At 48.7% G+C, this 22,051-nt stretch overlaps 1 protein-coding gene across 1 annotated transcript in view; it reads right to left on the bottom strand.

Annotated features, from left to right (window-relative positions):
* Positions 1–22,051, bottom strand: part of SSH1 (slingshot protein phosphatase 1) — a 61,959-nt gene that overhangs the window by 13,705 nt on the left and 26,203 nt on the right. Inside the window, exons 3-12 of the mRNA XM_082667272.1 lie at positions 19,685–19,788; positions 15,994–16,058; positions 15,428–15,549; positions 10,700–10,768; positions 9,551–9,616; positions 6,779–6,973; positions 5,515–5,608; positions 4,661–4,789; positions 2,171–2,217; positions 301–447 (exon numbers count right to left, since the gene is read on the bottom strand). Coding sequence (XP_082523398.1) covers positions 301–447; positions 2,171–2,217; positions 4,661–4,789; positions 5,515–5,608; positions 6,779–6,973; positions 9,551–9,616; positions 10,700–10,768; positions 15,428–15,549; positions 15,994–16,058; positions 19,685–19,788 — 1,038 coding nt within the window. The remainder of the gene's footprint in view (positions 1–300; positions 448–2,170; positions 2,218–4,660; positions 4,790–5,514; positions 5,609–6,778; positions 6,974–9,550; positions 9,617–10,699; positions 10,769–15,427; positions 15,550–15,993; positions 16,059–19,684; positions 19,789–22,051) is intronic.

The raw sequence follows: 22,051 nt of genomic DNA, 5'->3' as shown, positions 1-22,051 counted from the left end.
AAGAGTGTCCGCTTGGTACGGGGGCCTTGCCTGCAGCCAGGGCTAATGACGAAACGGGGGTCAAATGTCACGGCAGGCGAAAGAGAACGAGCTCATCTGGGGACCCCTGGAGAAGATCAGTGACTTGGCCCTTTCGATGCTTGGGGTCCAGCACTCTAAAACCAGAGGCCCATCAGACGTCACAGGCCCCTCAAGCCAGGAGGCAGCTGTGTCTGGGGTCACCATTAATGTCTGCCCACCCTGCGGCTGCCGGTCAGCTTCTTCCCCAGCCTGGTTTCTCTGACTTCTCCGCCCACTTACTTTGCTTTGTTTATAAAATGGTACGCCTCGTTCCAGTGGGCGAGGAGGTCTGTGGTCTCTTCATCATAGACTCGGATGTTATGATACGCAAATAAGCCAGGGAAAAAATTATCTATTTCTCTAGTGACGTTTAAAATGTAGTCAACACTGCAATGAGAAAAAAAAAAAAAGAACAAATTGGAGAATCAGAACGTGGATCGACAAAAACCAAAGTAACGACAAACTGAGCAGAGAAAAAATTAAATACACATTTATAAAGGGTCTGTGTTTGTACGGCAGGACTTCATAGTGGTGGTCTTTGGGGGGTTTTTGGTATCTTCTAAATACCCTCTACATGATGAGAATACATTATATTTATGATAAAAAACAAATTTCTGCCTAAAAAACTTATAAAAAGAAAGCTCCACCCAAAGCATTGCTGAGTAATGTTGATTCTGGAAAGTAATCACACGTATCACCTAAATACATTTCTTAACTCCTTTGAAGTTTCAAAATTCGTAACTATTACGAGTATACAGAGGCTTTGAAAAAAAATAAAATAAAACCAGGGCTTCCCCGGTGGCGCAGTGGTTGAGAGTCCGCCTGCCGATGCAGGGGACACGGGTTCGTGCCCCGGTCCGGGAAGATCCCACGTGCCGCGGAGCGGCTGGGCCCGTGAGCCATGGCCGCCGAGCCTGCGCATCCGGAGCCTGTGCTCCGCAACGGGAGAGGCCACAATAGCGTGAGGCCCGGGAGAGGCCACAACAGCGTGAGGCCCGGGAGAGGCCACAACAGTGAGAGGCCCGCGTACAGCAAAAGAAAAATAAATAAATAAATAAAACCAATGTCTCCACTTTTAAGTAGTTAAAAAGCTGAATGTATCCATCCATTTTTTATGTCCTTGGGAACTGCCTTAACTCCTTTTTGAAACAAGGCAGGCTGTAAATAAATAAATAGTTGGGAGGGTCTGCTAACCCAGCTAACTCAGGTTCTATAGTTCTCTAACCTTAATACTTACATTCCTGGAAGACCAACATAATTTCAGGAGTTTGAAAACACCTCAAATAGATTTCATAAGAGCAATACTTATAAATGCTTTGGAAAAAAAAGAAAAACCTTTAAAATCATTTATTTATTCCCAGCAAGATAAAGCATGGACAGCATCACCCTATACTTTAAGATCACTTTCTCTTGAAAGAACACATCTTAACCAGTAGTTCTAAAGATATATTTTAAGATTTTGTTTAGTCTTGACTTTTAAATGCAGTAATTCAAGAATGCCATCATGTCAGACCCACAGGATGGTGATTTTGTGGCTGTGTTGTTTTTTTAAAAAATGTCCAGACATCTGTTCTTGAAGGTCTAGGTTTAAGCATTTTTTATCCCTGCTGCCGAGTCTTTCTCAGATTGAGACAGGCATGTGTTTCTGGCCAACGCTGAGCATTTAGCTGCAAGATTCCCACCAGGCTCAAAAGTACAACCACAGAGAGAACCAGGAGTGGTCCGGGGAGCAGGGTTGCTGACTGGCCCACCGGTAAGTGTGTCCACACTGGTGCTCTCAGCATCTCTGCAGGGCAGGGGGGAGGGGGGGCTCGTGGCCGCATCAGCACCCAGGCTGTCCTATACTATTTGAGGGTGATTTAGAATCATTCTCCCTGACACACACATTTCTAAACCCCAGTAAAATCTAAAACCCATGAATTATTCAGGAGGTGGCATTCTGAAGCACATCTGTTTAGCTATGCAAATCGGGATGGCAGCTGCTTTGGAGACTGGGGTGGGCAATTCCAGGCAGGCAGGCAGCGCCAGGGCTCGGCTTCGAATGGACGGCTGAGCTGAGTGTTTCTAAGCTGCCTGGAAGGATGAGGGAAGACAAGGGGAGCAGACTCACCCTGAGCCCTGCAGTTCCTCCAGATTGGATGCATTCCATTCAGAGCCCTGGGGGACAGATCACACAAACCCCCGTGAGTGTCACACGTCAGCCTCAGAGCTGCTTACGGGATGCACGGTGTGCGCTAGCCCTGACGGTGATGGCTATCTCATGGGCCCCCGAACTCAGAGGCCGATAAGAGAGCTGATACAAAGAGGCCGAGATCAGAGCAGGTTCCCCAGGAGTTCGTGGCACTGTCAGGGAAAGGGGCTGGTCGAGGAAACCCTGCCCCCTCTCATCACTCCCTTTCCTAAGACTCCAGCAGGGTCCTGTCACCAGAGGCAGTGACCTCCGACCTCCCACGCGGGAGAGGGCGCTTTCACATACCACTGATTAGAGCAGGAATTGGTTTACCTTTTCTGGGAAGTATCTGGCAATATTAAAAAAGTTCCCACCCTCTGACCTAGAAATTCCACTTACACAAAGCTACCCCGAGGAAACACCCAGAATTCACAGAGGTATATGTACAAGGATATTTACGGTTATTTATAACAAAACAGCAGAAACCACCCAAAGGTCCGACAAGAAGAGATCATATGATGGAGCCGTTAAAATAAATCATACTTTTGGAGGATATTTAATGACACAGGGAAATACCACGTAACGAAAAAAAACTTTTTAAAGCAGGATACAAAACTATATAATCAAACAGTACAGTTCTTTCCTTTTCTTTCTCTTTCTTTTTTAAGAAGCTATAAATGCATTTAAAAAAAAAACCCGTTAGATAGAAAAACAAACATACCAAAGTGTTACCAGTGACTGCCTCTGGATTTGTGAAACTGAGAATGCTTTTAAACTTTCTTCCTTCAACTTATATTTCCTAACTTTCTGTAACACGTTTTAACTTCATACTTTAAAAATGGTATTTAAAAAAAAACCAAAACCCCCCATTTCTGAGCAGGCAAAGAACACAGAAGGGAAAAACCAAGAAAAAAACATCACTTTGCTCTTAGGAAATGCAATCGACACAGAGTCACAAACAGCAAAAGCACCCTCTTGGTCTCCCTATAAGCTTCCTTTCCCGACAGGGTGGACCGCTCCAGATGCAGGGGCTGCAGGGGCCCCGATGGAGCTGGCAGCATGTGGGCACTAGCTGGATTTTCATATTGGAGGGAGAGGCTCAAACATAAAAATTCCTTTAGTATCTCTCATGGAAAAAGTGACATAAAGCACCAAACCACACTGAAAAAATAACAAAAGCTCTGCTAAGCCTGTGAGCATCCTCTTGCCGTGATCACCACCTAGTGGAGAGACGGGCCGAGGCGCCTTCAGTTCTGTGTCCACCAGGGAAAACAATCAACTTCCCAGAGAGGATTTAGAGCCGGGGCTGCTTTCAAGATTCAGGCTTCAAATCCACACATCTATACACATTTAAGTATATATACATTGAACATTTATAGATCTATGTATATAGATCAATATATATATAAATGCGTTAAATATATATTTAACACGTTAAATATGTACCACGACATACACATTTGGGGAACTACTGATTACTTCCTACAGGCAGAAAACACAGTCGTTCATGCCTTTGGCAGCAAATACACGTCCTCGACTTTCCAAGGATGTGATTCCTGCTCGAACGATGGGTACCATTTTTGAGTGCCTATGGAGACCGCACTCAGTGCTTTAAATATGTACTAACTTAATCCTCATATTCATCCCCTGAGGTACAGGATGAAGGAAAGGAGAGGCCAAGAGACTTGCCCCCGGGCACCTGGCTGGTCAGGCTGGGGAGTGGGAACCTGCTGGGTGGGTCCGGTTTCCATCGCACTGTGCTGCCTCACTAACTAGTAGCGTGCCTTCCTCTATAACCCCCTGACTTTGAAAACTTGCCAGCTGCCTTCTATGGAGACTTACGGCTTTAAGAAAATCTGACTGAGGGACGGAGTGAAGAGAGGGATGTGCAGGCCCCGCCAGCCGTGTCAGCAGGGCCTGCTGCCTCCACGGGCCCTGGGAGCAGGGCAGGGGGCAGCTTGGGGACAAGCGGGGGTGTGGGGGAGGGATGCTGCGTTTCAGGCGTTTGGTCTGTCTCCTCTGCTGTTTCTCATGTCTCGGGATGAGGAGGCATAATTCTGGGGTTAGGCGCGGGTGTTGCCTTTAGTAACTGGGGTTTTTTTAGTTCGCAGACCATCTGGAGGGGGTTTCTGTTAGTGACCGATGAAGGTGGAGGGTGGTGTGCATCTGAAAACGGTTGCCAGCCAGAGAGCTTTCAAACAACTCCCCGCAGCTCAGCTGGGAGCTGCGGTGCAAACATCTGGCTCTCGAGCAAACCCGTAGGCTGCAGGCCAGAGAAAAGGGGTCAAGAGGGGAGTTCCCGTAAAAGTCAGGACGGAGGCTCCAGGAACTCAAGTTTCTCCCCCTCTATGACTTGCTGCAAACTCCAAACAAATCAAGGTCTGATTTACGTTTCTCAAACCAGACCCTGCCGTGCGGTGTGCCTCTTACGAGATAAAGGTGGTCGAAGATGAGGGAGGGCTTGTCCATCTGTCCCAAGATAAGGAGCATCTCGTTGTCTATGAATTCCTTGAATTCTTTCAAGTTACAGTTCATCTGTTTCTCTAATTCATTACGGATCTGCGGAGTGGAAAATATTAGGAAAGGGGGTTTGTTTAAAAAAAACAAAAACAAAAAACAGTTTCTCCAAAGAAGTAATAAAGTCACAACATGAACTATGACTGTTTTCAAAAGTGTTTTTTGGGCTTTTTTCAGAGTAAGCACATGTGCACTTAAACACGCTGCACACACGCGTGGGTGGTGGGAATGCAGGCTACTCGGCCTCAATGTGAACCTGACTATGGGACGTTTATTATTTGAAAGAAGGAATTTGATTCCCTTGGGATCTTTTCTACTGAGTTGAAAAAACTTACGCTTTTCCAGTTATCAAATTTATCACCGTGAAAACGTAAAATCCATTTCACCTTGCTTTGGAAGGTATCACGATAGGGTTTATTATGTATTAATTCACAAAAAGATTGTACATGACTTTTATAAATGGCAATTTCAACCTCTTAGATCTACTTAGTTTAAGCTGTGACTACAATTCATTGCATTCCTTGGACAAAGGGCAACAGAAAAAAGAAAAAAGTAATCGAGAAAAACATTAAAAGGCAGTTTCATCTTGCTTTGGAAGGTATCACAATAGGATTTTTTTACATGCACTAATTAATAAAGAGATTGTATATGGCTTTTTAAAAAGGCAACTTCAACCTCTTAGATCTACCCGACCTAGGCTGTGCTAGGGCAACAGGACACAGGGATGCCCATGACCTCCGGCCCACCCAGCAGGGAAGCGCTCTTACTTCCTTGGACGTCACGTTCTCCAGGTCCTGACTCATCATGATGCTCCGGAGTTTGGCTTTGATGAGACGCTCCGTCCTCTCCCCTTCAGTTGGCCTGGAGAGAAATCACATTCAGGAAAGCGCAGAGCCATGGGAAGCCACATGAAGCCACGGGAAGCCTGCGGTCGGCGTTCACAGAAACCCCAGCTGCTCCCGGGCTACACGGAACACGGCTTGGGCACGTTCTCAGCAAGAAGGGGAGAGGGACAGGGAAGTCGCCCAGGGGCCACCAGAGAGGACGGCAGACCAAGGGGGCAAACAGTGGTTGGGAAGCGGACTCGTCCTGCGGGTCTGGAGAGCCTCAGCCTCTCAGGGCCGGATGCTGGAACTGCCATGCGACATCCCCATGGCCCAGACCCCCTAGACTCTGCTGAGGACATCACTGTGGCTTCAGGTAGCCCATGGCCCCAGCTGCATCCGGCTCCTGTTACCTCCTTACACGCTTACACGGAACCAAAATCTATGTGTTTCCCTGCAACTTCTACGCATCAGCCTGGTTCTAACCCTGGGGCCACACGGACCGCGACAATCCTTCTTGTACGTCACGCCCCTTCATATGTTCAAAGGCATGTATCCTATCCAATGCTCTCGTAGTTTCCTTGAGGCCTCATACTACGTGGCTCGCGGTCCTCCCCACATTCAGGGGGTCCCCCTCGGTCCACAGCCTTCCTACGTGTGGTGTCCCCAAGGAACATGATGCTCTGGGGAGGAGGGTCCCAACCAGGAGAGAAGGAGAGAGCGGCTCCCTCCTTCTGGAACTAGAGTTAATGGAGCGTGGCCTCGGGCCACGTGGGGCAGCGCTGCCGCCTCAGAGCCGGCCGCCCTCGGCCTGGCTTCGTGCAGTTGTGTTTTGGGACCCAAGGAACCGGATATCACATTCATCACACTCTTATAAGCAGAGTAAGAGGCTTTGGAAATCAAGACTTTGGACCTGAGGAGGAGGGACCAGGGCACCGGTACAGGGAAGCTGATGAACGTTACGGAGCTGCTCCCCAGAAATGCATTCACACCCGAATTTGTCTATCATTTTAAAAGGCGGTGGGGGGGGGCGGTGGTCAGACCCTTCCCCAGCCAAAGACACCCACGGGCTGCAGGTCAGGAACCCCTGCGTGGGATGCTGGTTCTGGAAGACAATGGGGCTGTGACACCGTGCAGACTCGGGGTCAGGGGGCAGGCTCGGGGTTGGGGACCGGGACGGGGACGGAGGCTCCGCACTCGCACTCACTTGTCCGCGAACAGGGCGGGGGAGTCGGGCCTCGTGGACTCCAGGTCCTGCATGGCGTTCCACTCGTTGATGCAGCTCTGCTCGGAGCCAATGCAGCTCTCGTAGTAGGAGGCCCAGAGCAGCGCCACGCCCCCGGGGAAGTAGTTGTGCCTGCGTGCCACCTCGCAGGCCTTGTGGAGGACCTGCAGGGCAGACCTGGGGTGAGGAGGGGAAGAGGGTCAGGCCCGGGAGGCACGAGGGGAGCTGGGCTGGAGTCGCTCTTACATCTGAGGTTACGAGGGGGACACGTGGCCGCCAGGTACCACCGCGGGTCTCTGGGACACAGGCACCGACCCCAAGAGCAGAGACGGCGCCTGTCACCATCCCCAACGAGGAAAGGACAAAACTTTCTAACTCTCCCAATCGGGCAGGCTCCCAGGTCACTTTACATCCGCCAATGAACTCCCAGGAACTGAGATTCACTTCTGAGGCTGTGGTTACCTTGAATGTGGGACCCGCAATGCAGCCGACCAGCTAGAAGGAAAGCATCCTCAACGTGCAGCAGAGATGTGTGACTGCGTTCCCAGTCACTTAATTTCTAGCTCCCTCCCATCAATGTTATAACAGCTTAGATGCTTAGATTGCGTAAGGAAATGAGACACTCACAAGAACTAACTGCAGAAGAAGTTCTGGGAGGCAGAGTCGGGCAGGAGAAACAGTACTGAAAACGTATACGTTGGTAACAGCTAATTTACTTATCCTTTGTTTACTTCTTTTTACAAAAATATGGGCTGAGTATTTCTCATTGAATGGGGTGAATCAGGTATCAGTGAAGGGTGGATGAGCGAGGCCTTGGATGGAAAAGTTATCAGAGAACCAATGGCTCAACCACGGCGTAAAAACCACTGCAACCCACTTCACTTTCCCCAGTGGTCCACATCTGTCCTAGCTCTAGACTGGGGGAGGGAAGAAACTTGAGCTGAATATTTACGAAATTTTATTCTCGTTCTGAAGTTTTGGAAAAACCCATGGGCCTGTTTTTTGACTCGCTCGTAGAGAAAGAGATAACAAATTATCCAGGGCCATAAAGGAACATCTGGGACGTCTAGAGAACGATGAGTTCGTGATTTCCCCCCAAATGATCCTGAACTGACTGCAGGAACAGAAGACGTGAAAACGAAGCAACGATGTTAGCACGTGGCCCATGGGAGGATCCTGCATCACTCTCACTGTTCTGGAGAAAAGAGTAATTATTTTGAAACACAGGGCAGAATTCTTCTCATCAGAGGCCACTGGCTTTCTCCTGAGTCTTTTCCAGATTATCTGAGGGAGACTGCTGTGTGGAGTCCGCTGTATGAGTGGTCTGTGCGGCCCTCCAAGGATGAGGAGGCTCTAGAGTGTGTATCGGGTTCAGAGAAGGTCTGGAAGTTGAACGCAGTCTTCACCCACAGCTACCTCACCCCCCATGCAGGTGTCCAGGGAGGCCCTACCTTGCCCTGGCCCCTGCACCCTGCAGTAGGTATCCCACAGCCCGGCACCCACCCCTCAGTATAACATAGGACTCTGCTCTGGGTTTATGGCCACCTCCCTCACCAGACTTTAAACTCCAGGAGGACAGGAATTATGTCCGTTTTATGCCTCCGCAGATGCTCAATGCCTAGCAGAGCACTGCTGTTGCCCTCATGGAGCAAACTGATCACCCTCGGTGCGCCAGGGACAAGGGACCAGTGAATTTATGCTAAAATGACACTTTGTCAGCAGGGACGGCAGAAACATAAAAACAAGGTACCTCCAACAACAAAAAGACCAAACAACCCAATTAAGAGCTGGCCAAAGGACTTGCATAGACATTTCTTCAAAGAAGATATACAAAATGGCCAATCAGCACATGAAAAGATGCTCAAGGCTAATGAATTAGGGAAATGAAAACCAAAACCGTGAGATACCACTTCATACCCATAAGGATGGCTATTATGAAAAAAAAAAGCAAAGAGTAACAAGTGTTGACTAGAATGTGGAGAAACTGGAACCCCTGTGCATTGCTGGTGCAGCTGCTACACAAAACAGTCTGGTGGTCCCTCAAAAGGTTAGACACAAAATTACCACATGATCTAGAAATTCCAAAAGATCTGAAAGCAGGGACTCAATCAGATACTCTGTCCACCAATGTTCACAGCAGCTCTATTCACAGTCGCCAAAAGGTAGAAATAACCCAAATGTCCATCAGGAGATGAATGGATGAAAGCAGTACATCCATACAATAAACATATTGTTCAGCCTTAAGAAGGAATGAAGTATTAAACACGGATGAACCCTGAAAGCATTATGCTGAGTGACAGAAGCCAGATACCAAAGGGCCAATACTGTATGATTCCACTTATATGAGGGACCTAGAATAGGCAAAGTCCTAGGGAGAGAGTAGAAAAGAGGTTACCAGGGGCTGGGGGAGGGGGCAATAGGGAATTGCTGTTTAATAAGTACAGAGTTTCTGTTTGGAATGATGAAAAAGTTCTGGAAATGGATAGTGGTGATGGTGTACAATACTGTGAATGTACTTAATATCACTGAATTGTGTCCTTAAAATGGTAAATTTTGTTATTTATAATATATAATAATTTATAAAATATAAATAATTTATTTATATATATAATATAATAATATACATATTTTTTGCCACACACACACAAAATAAACATACCTAAATGTGCTTCTAAGTAGGTGGGGTTTTTTTATTTGTGCTGTCAGCTAGGGAAGTATTTCTAAGGAGTTAAAAGTCCCTAAAACCACACTTACCACATGGCCTGGACAGACACGGGCTTGAAGATGTGCATCCTTCCTGCCGTGCTGACGCTGAATCCACTGAGAATGAAAAACAAAGGACAGTGTGGTGAGAAGTCAGACCCTCCGACCACATCCCTGCCAGACGGCGGGGGGGACAGCCCGTCGTGGACACCCTGAGGACAAGTGTGTCTCACGCTGTGTGATGAGGGACCACAGGCCACAGAGACAAGGGCAAATGCCAAAAGCCAAAAGCCAAAAAAAAAAAAAGATAGGTTCTTAAATCCGGAAGACTGGCTTTTAACCCAGCAATACAAAGTCAGCCCAAAACTAAAAGCCCAGCAAAGGGTGTGAGGCAGCAGCGGCACTGGACACCATCTTGCTTCACCTGCCTGCACTGTCCCATCCCACCCCCTACCTCCTGTCCCCCACACTCCACCTGTGTCTTTCATACTTGCATAAGAAATACATTAGTGGAAGACAGAAGTTTAAAAAGGAAAAATGTAAACCATAAGCCCATGTCGTCAATAAATCTAATTTTTATCTTTCCCTCTCAGTTCTATCTACAAGGCAACGTAACTTCTACTGTTGGAATTCAAGTAGAGATAATTTCCTCTCCTGCTTCTTCCTACTCGTGACAGTACCTGAGTATTTCCCCCCAGAATCCGGACGGCCCCCTGGCCCTGGTCTACCTGCCCAGGCCCACCTGGATGATTCCTCCTCTGCAGCCCCCCAAATGGCATCTCAAACACTGTTGCACCTGCTGGTTGTGTGTCTTCCCTGCAGCCCTCAAAGACTTGGCGCTCCTGCTGCATCATACTCATCTGCGAACTTGCAGGGACCAGCCCATGGAGGGCACACAGCGAGTGTTCATTTAACAAATCAAGGCAAATGGATGAATGTCTGTTCCCTGCTGTTCTTGAACTTCATACAGCAGCAGATATCCCGTAAATGTTTCTGTTGGTACTTCGTGACCCAACTCCCTTATATCATGTCCCGAATGTACTCTGCCTTGTGTGGCTCATGGGAGGGCAATGTTATTTCTCCTGATGTGGTAAAAATGTCACACGTGTGACTCTGCTGTTAATGATTATCCAACAATGCCCAAACTGACGCATGTTTCAAAGTCTACAGTGAAAGAAGCCTTCTGAGAGATCTCCTTACCCGTCTCCGTCAAGGTGGATTTTTGTGTCGCTCCACAGTCGGAGAACCATCCCAATGGTACAGCTTTTACTACGTGGGAGGGAAGAGAAGACGCCTAGAGTTAGGGTCCACCCGCCTGCACGTGGTCTTCCCTCGCTGTGTCTCCACCCAGCCTGTCCAGCTCATGGGGGACCCACCACGTGCCCTGCGTCCAGCTGCCTAGGTGTGTATCTGGGAGAAGCTCTAAGGCTGTCTGCAAGGACTGCTCACCACTGAATTCCAGAAGATGTGGGTCTGGGATGGCCAGTGACCCCAGCTTAGAGACAGTCACAGGGAACTCTGACCCCAGCATTCTGGTGTGGCTGCAGCTCCCTAAATGCCAGGTCTCAGCTGCGGCTCTCGGGGGCCAGGAGTAACCAGCTGACCACACGCCCACATTGCAGCAGGGTTGAAGCCGCTGATGGCTGGCACACGCCTGGCACAAGGCCACACACAGTCCAGGGGACACAGGCAGGTCGTGGCAGCCACCCCCAGCCTCCTGTCCTGGAGTGACAGGGGAGGGGAGAGTGCCAACACCATGACTGGAGTTCACTTCTAGACCTCTGTTTCTGTACCTTTTGTGCAGCTGCTGTTTTAAAAACTAGTTTAATCTGCTTTTGTTTTGCCCATCCTAACAGTGAAATGATACCTGACCACTTTAGAGCCTGGCGCCGCTGAGAAACACAGAGGAAAAGAAAGGGCTTTATCAGAGGGTCTCCTCGGATCACTATGAAAACTCTTCAGGCATTTGAAAAAGAGTCTGCTTGTGAGAAACAGCCGTCACTGCCAAGGGCAGCTCAGACAATCTCCAGGGATCCTGTGCTGACATCTCTGCTACCGCCTAACAGCCCCCCAGGGAGTACAGTTACACACACGCGACTGTGCACACAGGCAGCTCTGGGGTTCAAGGAACCCACTCTCCCTCCAGAGCTTCGGCAGCCACGGGGGATCTTTTCCACCCTCTGCTTCTGTATCTGTGGGGAAGGTAGTTTCAAGCCCTTTGGGTCAAAGTGGGCTAAGCCTTTTGTGTTGGGCAAATTCTCTGGTGCCACCCTGCAGTCCTACCCATTCTTTTTCTTTTAACATCTTTATTGGAGTATAATTGCTTTACAATGTTATGTTAGTTTCTACTGTATGACAAAGTGAATCAGCTGTATGTATACATATATCCCCATATCCCCTCCCTCTTGCGTCTCCCTCCCACCCTCCCTATCCCACCCCTCTAGGTGGTCACAAAGCACCGAGCTGATCTCCCTGTGCGATGCGGCTCCTTCTCACTAGCTAACTAGTTTACATTTGTCCTACCCATTCTTGATGGGTTAATGATATTTCCTTTGTAGAGCTGCAAAATAAAATTGACGTTGAGACTCAGAGCTCCCAGGGTTACTCAGCTGTGTCGCACTGGGGAGAGGCAAGAAGGGGGCCGCTGGGAGCCCAAGACAGACATGTAGAAAGCCCAGGCTGGAGGGTGCCCTGGGAGGATGTGGGCAGACCTGGACACTCGCCCTTTTTCAGCACCGACGACCCACACCAGGGACTGGAAATGAGGAGAGAAAACGGCACAGAGAGCTACATGGAACACAGACTGGGGAGCCACAGGCCCAGGTCCGTGGCAGGCGGAGACGAAACGGTCCTTAGGAAACCAGGGCAGCATCTAAACTGCCCTCCTCCGTTAAGTGCAGAGATGGGGAAGAGCCTGGTGAGAGCTACACACGGTGGGCAGAAGGCCACGGAAGACTTCCGCTCAGGGCCTCAACCTGGAGTCAAGAGTGCAGACCAGAGACCAGGACACGACAGTAACAACTGTGCCAATTCCATCACGTCCCCTTATCTGTTATTGCTGTGAGTCTCCACTAGTCCTGTAATGAGTGACAGTGAGATTTTTACAGTGAAGGAGGGCCTGTGGGTTTATATATATGGGAAGTGGGGACGGGACACGTGGTCAGGGAAACTGGGTCTTTTTAGAGGAAGCACAGCCCTGAAGGATAAAACGGGTGGGTGGGGGTACCTCTAGGGGAAGGAAACGGTCCCCGGTCCCCAGGGCCGGTGCGGCAGGGACAGAGAAGCCGGCGGGGCCTGCGCGGGGGCTGGAGGTGTAGGAAGGAGACAGGCCTGTCCTTTACGGGCTGCAGAACACTAACAAGTGGAGGACGGTGTTCGTGCTCACAGCACCCACGGTGTTCCCGAATCTGAAACAAAATAACCCCAGATGGCCCCTGCAGGGCAGCTGCTCTGATCCCCAGAGGAAGCATGTATAGATGTGACTCCAGGGGAGAACCCGTGAGCCCGCTGTGGCTGGCGTCATCCCATGCTCTCTCCTGACACTGCATTTGGACCCCCTCTCCTCGCGGGGAGTCCTTTTGGGGGCACCTCATCTCTCTCTTTTTTTGAATAAGGAAACAAAATCTCATGGCAGGAATTTAGAAAAACAAATGTATCATGCTCTCAGCAGGCCAAAGGCTTCTGTAAGGACGAGGGCTTTGTTTTCAAGCTGGAGATGGATAAAAGCGCCCAGTTCCCGGCCCCTATGCCTGGGCGTGGGGGACGCTGCATCCGGCCCGACAACAGGAAGGTCCATGTGGTTCCCGCTCACACTCTGAAGCCTCTTGACCCATGTCCCCAGCACAGGAGACCAGCACTGGCCTTAGAGTTGGCACCTGTGCTTGGGCTGTGGCGCAGGCTGGGACAGCGGAGGGGACGCTGGCCTGAGCGCAGAGTGTGCAGCAGAGGCGAGAGGACCCAGGGAGCGGGGACACGCTGAGAACTGAGGCTGGTGCCCAGCGGGCAGAGGAGGGGCAGGGCGCTTCAGAGAGTGGGTGAGAATGAGCACATGGGCCTGTGTGTAAAGAACGGTCTCAGGGTGCTCGTGTGTCTAACCTTCGTCCATCTAGACTGTGAGCTCCAAGGGAGCAGAGGCCGGTCTCTCCCACTGATGTAGCCCCCACGCCTGGCAGGGCACCTGGCAGGGCACCTGGCAGGACACCTGGCAGGACACCTGGCACACTGAAAGCGTGTGCGAACAAGGGCACACCCCGTGACGGTATGAACAGATTGGTGAACGAGGGGGCACAGGGGACAACGAATGGGAAGGGAATGAGTGGGTCTACACCACAGGTCTACAATAAAAACCCAGTTGTGAGTCCCAGCTCTGTTACTAGGACGGCCTTGGTGTAACCACTCCAGCCTCTTGGGCTTCTGACTCCTTGTTTGTAAAACGCGAGTCATAGGACCGCCTACCCCACGGGGCGAGATGCTTATGAAGCAGCGGGTTAACTGCTCTGTGCTCTCTGAGCAAAGCCACGGAGATGACCTGGAGGGGGCGGGGGGCAGCCTCCTATGAGGCCCTGGTGGCTCGGGCTGAGACGATGGGCACATTCTCCAGGGAGGCAGCTTCCAGCTCAGGGCCAGAGAGCATTGCTGGGATGGATGACACATGGTGGGGGAAGTCCTGCCCCCAAAGGCCCTCAGAAAGGCCGGCCGGCCACTCCAAGAACAAACATAACCGTAACACCGTTGAACGTCTCTTTGCCGTGTGACCAACGGACGGAGCCCCGGCCACTTCTGAGGGCACCTGCCTGGGAGCACCCCAACCTGGAGCCCGGAGCCCTGTGGTCTCCAAGGGGCTCCTCGGAGCTCACCCCTTAAAGCACATCCTGACACAGGTCCTTCCAGATCCAGACTTCCCCACCAGCTGAGGCTACGGGCGCCAGCTTGGACTCATGTCCCTAAGTGAGCTGCAGAAACTCACTCAGAATGCTCCTATGTACTGGGAACGAGGTCATAAAGGAAACACCTTCCCTTTTAGTTCATTTACTTGTGACAAGCAGTGGAGTCCTGGCCACGAGTGTGGAACGAACCCCACACTTCCCCATCACTGGGCCCGTCACCCTAGGTTCTGGTGATGGTTCCCTCCATCCCTGAGCTTACAGGCTCTTTGAGGCCGAGAACCGTGGTTTCTATTGCTTCTCTGTTTTCCTGGGCTGAGCCTACTGCCTCATACACAGGAGAAGGCAAATGAATGGTTTGCTTAATGAACGAGCAAATTAATGAATGATGAATAAAGGGCGTCTACTTTAATCCAGTTTTAACAACTCCAGGTTCTGCAATGAGCTCACTCGCATTAACTTATCCTAGAGGTAAGGAGAGTCGTGCACCTTCATTTCGCACACATAACAGGGTCTATGATATAACTAACCTGGCCTCCAGTTATTGGGAAATCCCAAACCTCTCCTCAAGCCTCTGACCCAGGACCCATCAACAAGTACTTGGGAATCCACGGGATATGAATACGGCATAAGGTGCTCGATACGACGCCGATCGATCACATACTTCTACATGGGATGGTCGGCCTGGAGGGCGCCTTCCTGCTTTACCTGGCTGGCTCTTGCTTGTCCTGGGGTGTTCGCCACAGCCGTCACCTCCTTCAGGAAGCCCTCCTGGTTAAGGTGCCCTCCTCTAGGGCACCCCTGATAGGACCCAGGGTTAAATCTCTAAGCACAGTGCAGACCCTGAGCTCTCTGAGAGCAGAGACTGGACCTAGCACAGCACTCGGCACACAAGAGCTAAAATCAGGGGCTCCACCGTTCCCAGTGCCTGATCACCCCATCACCTACCATCACCAGCCCCCGTGGATGTGGGACCCTGAAAACCTTCTTCCAGAAGCAACTCTTGCCCCCATCAGAGAAAGGAGCCGCCGTCCATCAGACTCACCTTTCCTTACTGGAAAAGTCGACTCCCAGCAGGATACTCTCCTCCGTGTCCTGGCGCCCGCTGCTGTCCACCACCACCATGTAGCGGGCCCGCTCAGCCCAGGCGCTCTCCAAGCGCACAGCCTAGACAGGCAGAGATGCTCTTACTGGCCTGCCTTGCCAGATGGTCACCTCTTTCCTTCACCAATCCAAGACCAAAGACTTTTGTTTCTACCTTTCCCCCGTGAGTTTAGGAATTTAGATGAAAACTCCTACGTCTCGTTTATATCCCCAGCATGAAGGATGGTACCTGGCTCAGAGGAGACCCCCAAAGTTTGTTAAAGGGGTTAACAAATGAATTCCAGTGAATGATGATTCCAGCTTAGCACAGACTGACCCAGAGACCTGACACCCCCTTTGTCTGCACCTCTGGGTACCGAGGAGCAGAGCGGGCTTTGGCTTTTGAGAACGGTTTGGGAGAACTTGCTCTGATGTAAGAGCCCCACCCCCCAAGCCCCTGCTCGTCAAAAAGTCCCTACCAAATTTCACAATTAAAAATTAAAACTTGCCACTCGCGTCTCTTCTTACCAGCTTGATTCTATCTTCACAACGCAGAAGGTTGATCATTACTTGAAGATGTTGAGGCAGGTCCCCTGTTGGATCAATGAAGAAAGTTTAAAAAAGGTCACCCACCCATTTTCTAGGCAGGATAGGTTAGAATAGGCTGATTCCGAGGGTCTGAAAGAAGACCTGGACTTCCCTTAGTCCACTCCTGAATGTTTTGCACGAGGATGGGTGAGACAGTTTATTGCCACGTTTTTAAAAGTTGCTTTTATTTTCTGAAATAATTGCAATACGGGTTGCATAATGAAAATCTGAAAATGAAGACAAGTCTAGAGGAGAAATGTTATTAAATTCAGGCAAACATGACTTTGCGGCGGGGTGGGGGGCAGCAGAAACTATAGACACAGCTGAAGACAGGGATTTGCTAAGGGTTGGTCTGAAGGAAAAAGGACTGGGGGTCATTTCCTGCTTTCAACTCCTACATTTTCCATAAGAGAGAGACATGACTTCTACAACCAGGAGGGGAAATGTTTAAGTGACTCCATAGCGAGCAGGTACGTGCTGGGTACCCAGAGACATAATCTGATTAAACAGCAATGTCATTTTTTTCTTGCTAAAAATTATGTACTCGTTTGTTTGTACCTCCTTGGTTATTTAAAAGAGGCAGTAATGGGGCTTCCCTGGTGGCGCAGTGGTTGCGAGTCCACCTGCCAATGCAGGGGACATGGGTTTGTGCCCCGGTCCGGGAAGTTCCCACATGCCTTGGAGCGGCTGGGTCCGTGAGCCATGGCCGCTGAGCCTGCGTGTCCGGAGCCTGTGCTCCTCAATGGGAGAGGCCACAGCAGTGAGAGGCCCGCGTAGCACAAAAAAAAAAAAAAAAAAAAAAAAAAAAGAGGCAGTAATCCAGAGTCAGCTTTTGAACATCTCTGAGCGGCCCCAGGGTCCCAGGGGTGCCTCTGGGCTATAGGGACGGGAGGAAAGGTTCTCTGAGGCAGTGAGTCTCCACAGCTACGCAGGATCCACCTCACCGAAGAAGGGCTGTGTGTCCCAGGCACAGGGGCCCCCGTACCTGAGCTTCGTAACTAGCAAGGAGCGAGGGTGGCTCTAGTGCCACTTTTTTCCTAGCTTGTGTATTTCAAAAAAAAATGTCTGCATGGGGTTCTTTCTGAAGAAATGGTTCATCTGTAAAGATGCTGATCTAGAAGAAAGTGCAGGGAGTAACTCATAGAAAATCCATATTCATTTCAATTTGTGCAACACCCTGAAGAAAGAGAATTATCTTTAAAAAAAAAAAAATTACCCTATAGATCACAATTAGAACCCCAGAGGAATCAATCCATTGGATGGGTTCCTTTTGCAAAAGCATCCTTTGAATTTTAGGGGAGATTGACAAATGATGTCCAAATGGTACTTCCTGCCTCAGAGAGGAATCAGGTCGTTGGAAACGTGCCCCCTCGTCTGTTCTCTTACAGGATCCCACAGTGGAAGACACCCTACACTGGCACCACGTCCTATGAGGGACGACTTGGAGGTAACGGTCCCTGTTCCCATCTTGTCCCCAACAGCACCCTCACCTGTCGTGTCACCAGCGTGATTGGGATGGCACACAACCACCATGGCTGGTTCTGGGCCCACCTGGGCCCCACCCCCACCCCCACGATCCACTCCGAATCGCAGCAGCGCACAGACGAAAGCAGAAACCAACCCCTTAACTGATGAGTGGCTCAGTGAAAGGGACGTTTTCCACACAGTGGGACTGTCTGCTGAGATGTGCAATTGCTGACAGAGAAAAATCCCAACCCCGGCCTGGTAGCCACACACAGTCTCTGTACGTTCAAGTGTCCAGTAAGCAAAAAAAAAAAAGGTACGTTCAAGTGTCCAGTAAGCAAAAAAAAAAAAAGGCAGAGAATGTGAGCCTAAAGCATAGGTCAGCCCTGGAAAGAGTGAGGCTCAGCCTGACTGGACTGGCTGACATGAGCTGAATTACTTGACATGGACAGAGTGAACCCTCCACTGTACTCGGCTCAGCATGGGGCTTCGCTTAGGGGACTGTGGGTCGTCCAGGGGACTTGACGTGAAGTCTAGTCTGTGCCTGCCCCAGGGTCTACTGAGCATCTGTGGACAGTGGGCGCCCCCCGTCTCTTGGAGTTCACCAGCCCTCCTAGACCCTAGGGCAGAAGAGCCAGCACACTAGGCTTCCTTCCTACTCCCGTGTACATGCCAGAGATGTGCCAACCAGCAGGACTTAGGGTTTTTACACGACGGTTTTGCAGTCACACACAGGCTCACACACAGTACGAAAATATTCTTTGAATTAGAGGAAGGAGACATTTCATACTTAGGGAACAAAGCTGAGCACTGGCTTTGTTTACGGGTTATGGTTAAGACACAAGCAACAGTTACACTCTTAACAGGGCAGAACCGTTAGCAAATTCAAGAACGAAGGTTCTGTTCATAGTGGTATTGTACCAGCAGTCACCGTAGCAATAATTACAGCAATGTACGCTGAGCACCTAAGAGAAGGTAAGTCTGTTTATGTGCGTAAATTTTAAATTCCACGACGTCTGAGTTACCAATATTTGATGCCCGTTGTAAAGATTAGGAAACCGAGGCTTAAAAGTTGACGATGAAGGTTCTGTACGGCTGTCGAACTGGGATCAGAAGCCACGTCTGTCTGGCTCCAAAGCAAATATTCTTTCCATGAAACACACTGTCTCCCTGGGCAGGAAGATCGTTTCCTTAGCTTAAAACAGACCTAAATCTTGATTATAAACATCAGTATGTGAAAATATTGACTGAGCCTTCGTGTTTGCTATAAAATGCAAGATAGGAAGTTCTAACCTAAGCACTCAGCTCCCAAATGAGGCTGGATGACTTGAGGTGAGACAAACAAGATGATCCAAGTGACAAAAAAAACTGGCCCCAACTGCTAGCTGCTTTGACCTGCCATTGTTCTGAAAGGCAGAGGCCTTTCCAGCTCCTACTCCGACACGTGCTGCCCGTTCAAGAAGTTCCTGCAGAGGCTCCCCACCAGCTACAAAGATCCACTTGTACGCAAGTGTTTCCTGAACTCCTCTCTCCAAACTGCCTTCAGGTTCAGAGTCAAGTCACCTAAGAAAACCAGTCTTGTTACTTTGCAGGCATCTCTTATTTGCTTCCTTTTGGACCTCAATTAATACTCAGTTTGATCCCCACTTTATCACTTCTGTCTACTTCCAAAAAAACAAACCCACCGTTAAAGAATAAAGACTTCCCACTCCAGTACATGCCCAAGGCTCGTAAAGAAATTCCCCAAATGAGAGTTTTCCAAAAGCTCAGAGAAATGACGTACTAGGCACGTAGGACCCCAGGGTGGTTATTTTCAAGGGGACCACATCTGGCTATAAGGCGTTCTGGTGCATTTGTTAAAAAGTCGTCCTGTAACTTAAAATCTGCAGTTAACTGATACACTGGGTAGGAAATCTTTATATCCAAACAGAAAGCTGCTGACCTTCTTACGTAGACACTGTGGCCAAAGGGTCGCCGGCTCCCGGTGCCATCTGGAAAACGTGCGTCCCTGCTCGAGAGCCTCTCCCTGCAGCTGTCATTACAAACCTGTGCTCCACTATTTCCCTGGCCTTGAAAACCAGCAAAGTGCTCACCACCAGTAATGGAGGGTTCCTCTGTGGCCCAGAAAATAAGTCCCAGGGTAAGAGCGTCAATTTAGAGCCATCACCTGCATGCTTGTGGGGATGCTGAAGACTCCGCTGGCCTTGAGGGCTGCTTCCCTGTTGTAAGAAGAGGGCTGCTCCTTTCACCATGAAAAAACTCTCACTTAAGCTGTGGGGGGGAAAAAACCAGAGCGCAGTTAGGCTGGAATTCACAGAGGAGAATGGGCAGAGACATGCTGCAGAGGAAAGGCTGGAGAGTGGCATGTAAAGTGCAAATGGGATAAAATAGCTTCTATAGTAATTTCACACCATACTCCCCCCAAACCTTTGCTACAAGCCTGCTGCTGGAGAGTTTACGTGATAAAATAATGCTTCGGCTAAAACACCCAAGGTTCTCCGTGGGCTCCTCCAGAGCTAGGAGCCCCATCCTGCAGGATGCTGTAAAGGGACCACTCTGTAATACAACATCTTCTAAAAATAGAGACCAGCTCTCTGATGAGCAGAGGGTGGCTCCCTTCTTGAATTTTTCGTACTCTTGCTGTTGATCTTTGCTTCTAACTCTCTGAACTTTTAACAACCTCACTGCTTCTTGGTGTCTTCCCTTTACAGAATACAAGGAAGATGAAATCAACTTTCACTATCTGTTTGCATCTTAAGAAAAGTGGGTGGCTATTGACCAGTTTAACTTAGTCAAGCTTGCTGTGTGGAAAACCTGTAGAAAATCTCAAGTTGACCCAATGAATTTCTCAGCAGAATGAATCTTTGGTCTTTGTTATTTTAATAAAAGCAATCACATTTATATTCAACATATAATTTTAAAAATTACAATAAAAAATTTCACTTTCACGATTTGGCTACCAAAACAAAATCTTTATCTTATGCAGAAATTAAGACTGTATAAACCAATGGACTGTATTAGCTATTAATTACCACCAATTATTTAAAAATAACATCATCTCTGAAAACTACACATAAGACACACCAAAATTAAGTGTTTTTTTTCTGTGGGGGGAGGGTTGTACCACCTATAATTATCTTCTATTTCTTAGCATCTTCCAAACTTACTATATTGAGCAAATATTAACTTTTATAAATGATTTTTTAATTTTCAAAGTAATATAAACATGTACTATACTTTACAATGCAAAAACATTTCATGTTTATTAATTTTGTAAAAGAAGATCACAAATTATAGGGAACTATACAAATCATTCATTCTCTCTTCAGCAACCAATAAACAATTTGATTTGAAAAAAAAATCTCTAAGTAACAGAAGTGCTATTTTTTTTTTTAATAGAAAGCAAAGCAATTCCTGACAGAAACACAAGGACATTTTCTGTAATATAAAACAGCAAAATCACCACTGCCCCAGACAGCTAATGTAAGTAGTTAAACACTCTCATCCTGGACTGAAAAACTCAGCTAAGTCTAAAATACAACCCTAGGAGCTAAGAAAACTCACCACATGGACTAGCATTTAAGTCAGCAGCTCCTGGAACTGAAAAATGGTTGTCTTCCATACTATGAAGTCCATAATAAAATCTGTTCATTTTTCTGGTTAAATTCTCACGCTAAAAATCATGACGGCTCAAATACCAAACATGAAGGTTTCAGTTCCGCCCCTCTCATCCAGGCCTTTGAGTTACGGACAACTTGGCTTTCTCTCCTTCCTAAAGGCAACGCTTTACATATGGACAGCACTTCTGCATCTACCATCATGCATGTACTGCCAAGTCATCCTTTCCACTCTGTGAGTCCCGTATCTGTGCTGCAAGTTTCAAGTGTTGAGGAGCCCAGGACTATAAATAATGGAAGAAACGAGAAGCACCCTTTCTGTGAGGCTCACTTACCCACGGGAGACAAAAAGCTCTTCAGCATCCATTGGCCAACAGAAAATCCAGGTTGTCTAGTTTTAGCAAATTGCAGACTTACCCAACACTTTTCCACCCCCGAAACGTATCACCCACTCCTTCCTTAAAACCCTACAACTGAGTTTGCTTTCAGAACTATGCTGTTTTAGATAGACACGGATCACTTACTACCTATTCTCATCACTGTCTGAAAGACTCCAAAACACATGAAACTTCAAACAACAATCAGTTCATCGAAGCAGCTGGGGGAAAAAAATCTTTGCAAGGCATCATCAACCTGTTTTTGTTCATGAGTTTAGAAAAAAAAAAAATCCATACTGACCAGAAACCTGAGCCCTCTGGAAACAGCCAGCCATTGACGGTGACCTTTGCCTTGGAAATCATGGGCAAAAATTCCCCTTGGTTTCCCTTACATTTCCTTGGGGGGGAAAAAAAAAAAAGGAACAATGCAAAAGCATAGGCTGGTTTTATCCCGTGATCACTTACAAGGCCAGTTGTTCCTCAGTGTTCCTGAGGCCAATACGGAATCACAGCCTCCCAGCTACACGTGAAGTCAGGGGG

This window comes from Grampus griseus, assembly GCF_964374135.1.
Source record: "Grampus griseus genome assembly, chromosome: 12".
NCBI lineage: Eukaryota > Metazoa > Chordata > Mammalia > Artiodactyla > Delphinidae > Grampus > Grampus griseus.
This window is presented reverse-complemented; position numbering and strand designations above follow the sequence as displayed.